Source organism: Puccinia triticina, chromosome 9A, assembly GCF_026914185.1.
Source record: "Puccinia triticina chromosome 9A, complete sequence".
Taxonomy (NCBI): domain Eukaryota; kingdom Fungi; phylum Basidiomycota; class Pucciniomycetes; order Pucciniales; family Pucciniaceae; genus Puccinia; species Puccinia triticina.
The window spans coordinates 6,418,971-6,427,751 of record NC_070566.1 but is presented as its reverse complement, the minus strand read 5'-3'; the positions used below and the strand labels follow the sequence as shown (position 1 = coordinate 6,427,751).

Sequence of the window (8,781 nt, the reverse complement as noted above, 5' to 3'; positions counted from 1 at the left end):
TCAACCGGTCATCAGGAGCTGAAGCCCTCTGGACGACCGGTTCAACCAATCATCAGGAGCTGAACTCCTCTAGATGACCGGTTTGACCGGCCATCCAGAGGAGTTCAGCTCTTGATGACTGGGTGATCGGACATTGAGAGGTGGGCTCCTCTCAATGACCGGATGATTGAGAGGAGTTCAGCTCTCTCGATGTCCGGTTGACCGGTCATCAAGAGGAGTTCAGCTCTCTCGATGTCCAGTTGACCGGTCATCAAGAGGAGTTCAGCTCTCTTGATGTCCGGTTGACCGGTCATCGAGAGGAGTTCACCTCTCTTGATGTCCGTTTGACTGGTCATCAAGAGGAGTTCATCTCTTGATGTCCAATCAACCGGACATCGAGAGAGGTGAACGTTCTTGATGGACCAAGAGACGTTCCTGATGGACCGTTCATCAAAGAGGAGTTCAGCTCTTGATGACCGATCAACCGGTCATCAAGAGCTGAATTCCTCTGGATGGCCGGTCAGAGCTGAACGCTCTTGATGGACCGTTCTTCAAAGAGGACTTGACCTCTTGATGACCAATCAACCAGTCATCAAGAGGTGAACTCCTCTGGATGGCCGGCCGAACCGTTCATCCAGAGGTTAGGTCCTCTTTGATGACCGGTTGACCGGTCATTGAGAGGTGAAGTCCTTTTTGATGACCAGATGACCGGTCATCGAGAGGGTGTTACTCCTCCGGATAACCAGTTGAACAGTTCATCGAGATGTGTACTAGGTGTGTGTACATGTATGATACTGTCTGCTCTTCAAACAGCCTGTTATAAATGGACTCCAACATTATTCTGGAGTGGATGCGCCAAACAGCCATGTTATAAATCTAATCATTTCTTGATTGGCTTTATTACAGTTGGATTGCACATTGGGTGGTATGTATATTATGATGCAATTTATCATATCACACCAGGCGTCCAAACGGGGCCTCAAACTTTTCCTGTCTGAAGAGTTGGCCTTGTATCCACTCTTAGGTACATGCTTGTTTCCTTCCTTTTTATATCTCCTAGCATGTTAGGATAGATTCCATACTTACACAAGAAATAAATCTTAGTCTTGTGAAATCTTACAGATTTACAGTCTCGAAAGCCGAATCAATCAACCTCCGTACTTTTTGCAACACTAAGAGTGGATCAAAAATGGCCGGTTCTCGCAGCAATCCAGCCCCTGCAGCTCCTGCTCCCGCTTCTGCACCTGTCAGCGACAATAGAGACACCTTCAAATGTCCCAACTTCACCAGCAAGAACTTTCCTATCTGGCAACGCAAGGTGAAGACTTATCTAGCGGTCAAAAGTCTCACGAAGTGCATCGAGCAACCGCTGCCTCCCAATGCCTCTGAAGAAGTCAAACTACAATATGTTTGAGCCGCTGCGATCTTGGGTCAGCACATTGAAGACCACATCTACAATCACGTGATCACCGATGACAACGAGAATGATGCCTTCGCCATTTGGAAAGAGCTCAAAGGCGAATATGCTTCTTCATCATTACTCGCCATCTACCACGTCTGGCGGAAATGGGAAGACATACAGTACAAGGACGACATCAACTCATACGTCACCAAGCTCGGAGAGACTCTTGCAGAGTTTGCTGCAATGGGGCTAGACATTCCCGCTACAATCCTAAGTTGCACGATCATTGCCCGGATCTCACGAAAGCGGCCATCACTTATGCAAACCTTAATTAGCAACGCCGAACAACTTTTGCAACCCAGCACCTGGTCAGTCGACATAAACCTGGTATGAAGCATACTCCAGACCCGCGTGGGAAACAGCCTCCAAGCTACCTTTGCCCGCATTTTGAAAACTTCCCAAACTTCTGGAGCATCCAGAACTTCTGCCCAACTCCCCCCCTTCAGGTCGGCCTTGAACCAAAAGTCAAAACTCCTACAACCCTTACACCTCGCCCCTCGCCACCCTTACAACTCGGTAACCTTACATCTTGCTACCCTTACAACTCCCTACCCTTTGCTCGCACCCTTACACCTTTCCACCCTTACAACTTGCTACCCATCGCTCGCACCCTTACACCTTGCCTCCCTTACAACTCGCTAGCCATTGCTCGCACCCACCTCGCTCGCATCCTTACACCTCACACCCCCCCCCCTGCCCCCTGCAAGCGCAGCCTCAAACCAAAGTCCAAAGTCCCTACATACACTTCGTGGCCCTACACCTTGCTACTACCTTACACCTCTCTCCAGCAATCTCTCACCTCGCTGCTTTCTTTGATCCTCACTACCTGTGCACACCAAGACACTTACACTTCACCACACTGATTCCTCGCAACTCTTACTGCCTCTACAGATTGTCCCCTTCAGCCAGCTCACAAAAAGTTGCACATGTAGTAATCAAGTTTGACTCATTTGCTGTATCTCACTGTCCAATTAACTTGGCATTGGCAAGTTAATTTTTTGAAAATAAAAACAAGAACAGATAAATGGTTATAAGAAGCAGTTATAACCATTTATCTGTTCAATATGTCAATGACATTGAGACAGAGTTCAATATGTCAATGACATTGAGACAGAGCAATCAGAAGATTAAAGGAACACAAGAAATAGCAGGCAGTTGATTAAAGTAGAGTGTAATGAGACATCATAGAAGTGATGAGATGAAATGGAATCAGATTGATCAATCAATCATAGAAACAAGAAGAGAGTGGGTGATATCCATGACCAATAGTGTGAATTTACATTGGTTAAGAAATGAAAGACACAGTCAGTTAAGGAATATAAGTCGTTAATGGTTTGGATTGGAGGACAGGTTAATGCTGCAGTTGTTTTTCTCAGTGTTAGAATTTGTTCTCTGGAGTCAGGACCATCAAAGGTACACGCAGAAGCAGTCAGCTTTGGGCCTTCAAGATGCTTGCTGTTAGTGTTGGGTGTTTTCTTGCCGGTGGTTGATCTGGAGCTGATCTTATTTTTAATGTGGAAGTTTTTGGTGTGGTCTTCTTCAAGGTCTTGGCAGAGCTACTTATACAGGCACGCTTCTTGGGACTCACAGGCAAGAGTTATGGGATTTTGATTGTGATTGTACTCCTAACTCAGGATCTGATTCAGACTCAGACTATAACTCAGACTTGGACTCAGACTTGGGATGTTAGCTTGAGGATCTTTCTAAGATGTGGTTGATTTCAAAGGGATACTATTTTGGAGTTGGACAATCAGTAACCCAGTTTGGGGAGATATCAAGAGACCTGTTAACAAAGGTGACAAGAAACAAAGTACACTGTTGGTCCTGTGAAGATGCAGAGGGGTTGAGACCATAAGCACACTGCTGGGGCTGCAAAGAGCCAGGATTATTGAGACAAGAAGCAAACTGTTGGCTTGGCAAAAATACGGAGTTATCAAGACAAAAAGCACACTGCTGGGTCTGCAAGGAGGCGGCTGGCTGGGGGCAACGATGGGAAGTTACATACATTACGATATCCAGAGGGATTTTTGTAACGTAACTTCCCGCCGTTACCAGATAACGTGTTACCGTTATCTGGCAACATGGCTCCTTGGGCCGGTGGGTAACGTAACAGAGGGTGTTTTCACCCCCAATACCCGGAAAAATAATGGACATAACACGTTAACCACGTTACCAGAGGTAAAAATGCCATAAAAGGGGGAAAACCCCCTTTTTTGCGCAGGTTATCCTCCTAGAATTGCAAGGGATAACGTAATGAGGCTAGGAAAAAAAGGGAAAAAAATTAAAGAAAACATAACGGAAGCTTTGCCGCCGTCATGGTAACGATAACGGCAAGGATTCCGTTATGTTTTCGTTACGCTACCGTTACGGGTAGCGTAACCTCCCATTGTTGCTGGGGGTGGACATGGTGAAAAATTGGGCTGGTGGTTGTGATATCTTTTCTGATTTTGCAAGTACAAATGGTGGCTGATAGCTTTGTGATACGGCTGACTAGGGATACCTTTGTGATGCGGCTGATAAGAGATATCCTTGCAAAGTGGCTGACAAGGGTTTCCATAATCCGTGGGCTGCTCATATGGATTTTGTGGGCTTTGAATTTCAAACATAGATGCTGGTATGTACTGCTGGGGGTGAAGATTAAACCACCTGTTCTGTATTGATGGTGTCAAAGAGTCCCAAGTTCCTTGATATCAATATTCACTGTGGTTATCAGTATGTTGATGGCTTTGCTGATGAGCATTCCCACGTGACAATGTGGGTGGAGGGTTGCAAGTATCTTCCAAGTGATTCAAGTGGTTTTGTTGCACAGACTTTGGGTTGGGTAAATCCGAGAACATCCTACCGCTGGTCAAGCCGGCACTAAAACAAAATCCAGAGAATGCCATAGCTTGAAGAAAGAGGTTGATGTAAAAGGAGTTAGAGACTGAACTGATATGAGCAGTTGCTGATGGGTGATGAATGAATTGAACAAGGAGTCTACAAAAATGAAAACAAAGAAAATGTTGCTGAATGTTTGGTTTCAATCAGGCTGCCAGTTACATTTTAACTTTTAAACATATTTAAGTGGGATTTTACCACAGCAGGATAATGGGGGATCTGAGCCCCTCAATCTGATCAGCAGGGAAAAGAGAGTATCAAAGCCTTCCCAATGCCATGCATCCGGGGGGTAGGGAATTTTCAGTGTGCCAGATTTGATTCTGAAATAAAATTTTGAGAAATCCAAGTAGTTTGAAAGTTATTGAGGATCAAAGATTGACCTCACCCAGGATTTTCCCTCCAAAATAGGTGATTAGAACTGCTAGAAAGCTTATTCAGGGTTTTCCAATGCCAGGCACCCTGCTTTGGGGGCTTTTGAATGTTTTGGATTTTATTCTGAGTAACATTTTGAGAAATCCCAGTTGTTTAGAAGTTATTGAGCATCAAATATAGGTTGCATCCAGGGTACTCCCTCAAAAATAAGTGAGTAAGAGCTGCTAGAAGGATTATTACAGCTTTCCGGTGCCTGGCATCTCTGTTTGGGTAATTTTAAGTGTTCCTGGTTGTATTATGAAATAAAATCTCAAGAAGTATGAGTGGTTTGGAATTTATTGTGGAAAAAAAATTGGATTCTCTCTGCTAGAGAGGGTGAAAAATATGGTCTGTGAATTAATTTTTTGCTTTTAGGAAGTAATTATGATCTTTGAATTTGGCAAAGTATGCGCTTTGATCAAATTTTAATGCATTCTGCATTTATTCTGAGTGCTTTATATTCATCAATGGTGTACCAGTAAACTAGTGACCATTCTAATTTATATACTGCTAACCATGAAGTATCCAAGACGTGCTTATACATCTAATGAACACCAGTGGCTTGGGACACCCTTGATGAATTTCATGCCCTCAAATTAATTTCAGCAATTATTCAAATTCGCTCAGTCATGATTAAAGAATACCTGAATCAAGGAAATACATCCAGAGTGTCCCAGTGAAACATTGTGGCTTCCAATTTACACACCTTCAAATGTGTGCATTTCTAATGACCACTGGTGGACTGGAATATGCTGATTGGATTTCCCTATTAAAAATCACCCATAATGTTTCCAGAAATCATGAAAAGAAAGTTTTAAATGAAAAAAATTAATCCAGGGGGTCCATTCAACTGACCATCTGTCAGATATCAGCCTTGATATGTGCTACAACCAAGACCTTCAAACCATTTCACTCATGGAATATGTCAAACTCCACTTTCACAATTTTATTCCAAATAAACCAGAAAATAGTGGCTGAATCCCCGTCGGGGACCTGAATGGTAGGATCCCCTGCTCAGCTGCCAGTCCACGGGGGATAGGAAGGACCGCCGAGCAGCAAAATACATACCATTTTGCCTGGAGGTAACCTCAGCAAATTTCAGCGAAGCAAACTACGCACCTCAGCGACACGATCAGCTAGGATCAATCGCCACAAACTAATGGCCACACCCATCAATAAATCAAACCCACTCAACACGGCCAAAGCGAAGCAATCTCCCAGAGCACGTTTTACGAGACGATCCAGCCAATCATTGAGGAGTTCAAGAAGTCAATCACCTCTCTCGAGTCCCAGCTTGCGCTGACCAAGGCGGCCCTGATCCATTCGGAGCATTTGATGAGGGAGCTTGAGATCCAGCTCGTCAATAAACAGGACCTGAACGAGAACCAGACCAACTATGTGGCCAAGCTCAAGGCGCGTCTGATCGTCTGTCCGAGAAAAAATCAGAGAACAATTCATGCATCAAAGACCTCGAGACCCTCGGCCAGAACAACGGGTCGGCGAACGGAATGGTGGCCGAGTAAGATCAAGGAACAGGATGCGGAGTTGGAGGCTTACATCAAGGTCCTCAAGGCCAGACTGTACAAAACCGGCTCGTAAGACCTCACGACACAGATCAACTCCCTCAAAGCGTCCAGGGAAATTCGTCCTTCTCGCTCGACGCCGATATGGGAGCTGGAGGAGATCCTCAAGATTGCCGTCGATGATGCTAAACTGGCAATCAAAGGTGCTAGTCACTCTTTCCATATTCATCTTTTCTCACTCTGCAATCCAACCGCCCTCTCATAACATATCTTTTTCTGACCTGAATTCCCTCCAAAAAATTTACTGCAGTTTACCATTTGGATTCCAATCAGTATGCCCAGTTTCATAGTGTTGAAGAAGGAGAAGCTACCACAATCTTCTTCCATAAAACCAGTCATGTCAAGCTCTCTCATCTAACCATCGACGTCCGTTGGCCTGACAATGGCTAGTTAGAGGGCGGTGGTCCTCTCGTTGCTTGCGGAGAAATAGAGGGAAGAGACCCGGTGATCCAGTACTGTGTTATCCGTCATCCCCGTGGTTGGTCCTCTTTACAAGTCAGTGCTCTCCTCTCCTTCTCATTCACGCGTGTCTTATTTTCCGTTTTATTAGAAAATAGTGCTTCTAATTCAACAAGATGATTTCTGACCCCATGAAGTTTCTGTCAAAGTAGCTTTTTGACATGTACAAAGGTGCACGAGTGATTGGAAATAAGATTGACCCCACTGGGCTTCCTTCCCCCAAAGGTTAGTCATTCGCCCCCCCCCCCCCTGATCCATTATTTTTACAGATGGCCAACCCTTGTTCTGCTTCTTTCTAAGGTCTATGAGCAGATGGCCTCAGTATTGCTTGTCGTAATGGGCTGGTCGTGAGTAGACCATCTGTAGAAAAACTGCGCATGTAGACTGCTTGATCCTCTCTTCACTGTCATCATCGCCAAAAACGGTGGAGTCATCAGCCACTGCCAGTCGCACTGCCTCGGTGACGGTGACTGCCAACCAGGGCGAGCCGCAACACCCAAAGCATCAGACCAGGACGTGTTGGAGGAGCCCAAGGAGGAGATCCGGGTATTGGGATCCTTGATTTGTCAGTCCGGAGGTGCAGCCCGGGTTGATCCGCCCTTATTACCCACCAATGAAGGTGAAACATTGTCCCAGAAGACTGACCTGACTGAACACTTGAGTAACCAGGACAGTCTTCATCCTGATAAAACCCTTGCAGCCATTTGGTTTCATTCTACTTTCACTCAACTCTGCTTGTACTTGCAAAGATTCTTTGTAGGTAGGAAAAGAGTGAAATACAACTGAATGAGGGAATGGAAAGTTTCTGTGAGTAGTATGACTATGTCAAATTTAATGTCCATCGCAAGGGATCCCTCCGGTCAACAAGAGATACATACATATCTTGTCAACCAGGATGAGCAGCAGGTTTTCCTTCCGGTCAACCAGTTTGTCTGCGTCTTTGACCGGGAGGGATTTTTCCCAGTCAAAAACAGTATAAAACCTGGTCAATTTGGTGGAATCCCTCATGATCAGCATGTGTACATCATTGCCAGGAGGAACTCCTCCAAGGCAACAAGACATGTACTGCACGTACTTGTTGATTGGGTGGGATTCTTTCCAAACAGCAAAACTTGTATACTGTTGTGCCCGGGAGGAAGTCAAGGAAGTCCCCCCCCAGCGTGGCGGCTGGGGGTATACATAGCTACATACAAGCAGAGCTTCTGCCCCTCAAAATTTGTTTTTGAGGGGCTGTGCACGCAACCAATTAAGTTTTGCAGTTTAACAATCCCGGGGTGAGTATCACCGGGAGTTTGGGAGCCTGAATTACAATTTCATAATGATTTTGCATTGTAAGGATGCCTCCAATAACTTTGGTGGGTGCTGAAGCAAGGTGCTAGGTATGTAGTGTAAGGGCAGTGAGGCAGGTGTGAGGGAGGAATGGTGCAAGGTGTAAGGGTGCGAGCGATGGCTAGCGAGTTGTAAGGGAGGCAAGGTGTAAGGGTGCGAGCAATGGGTAGCAAGTTGTAAGGGTGCGAGCAAAGGGTAGGGAGTTGTAAGGGTGGCAAGGTGTAAGGGTAGCAAGATGTAAGGTTACCGAGTTGTAAGGGTGGCGAGGGGCAAGGTGTAAGGGTTGTAGGAGTTTTGACTTTTGGTTCAAGGCCGACCTGAAGGGGGGGAGTTGGGCAGAAGTTCTGGATGCTCCAGAAGTTTGGGAAGTTTTCAAAATGCGGGCAAAGGTAGCTTGGAGGCTGTTTCCCACGCGGGTCTGGAGTATGCTTCATACTAGGTTTATGTCGACTGACCAGGTGCCGATGTCTTGTAGTCATGAACCCTGACACTATTGGCTTATCAACTCTCCAAGTGTAACTTGTCTTCTTGTGTTTGTTTTATTCATTATGGTGCAGTTTTTATTCATAACCCTATTGTCTCTCAACCACAGTTTGACCACATGTACATAGTCTACTTATACCGTGCTAGTTACATGTGAATCAAACCATTGGTTCTCCTCCATCTTTTTCCACACCCCAA

The 8,781-nt window shown here is 45.5% G+C and overlaps 1 protein-coding gene across 1 annotated transcript; it reads left to right on the top strand.

Annotated features, from left to right (window-relative positions):
- Positions 1-1,770: 1,770 nt before the first annotated feature.
- Positions 1,771-2,304, top strand: PtA15_9A642 (uncharacterized protein; the record flags this gene model as incomplete). The annotated part of the gene is made up of 1 exon (XM_053172873.1): positions 1,771-2,304. The coding sequence occupies one exon, from the start codon at positions 1,771-1,773 to the stop codon at positions 2,302-2,304; it is 534 nt and encodes a 177-aa protein (XP_053024070.1).
- Between the last annotated feature and the right edge of the window lie 6,477 nt (positions 2,305-8,781).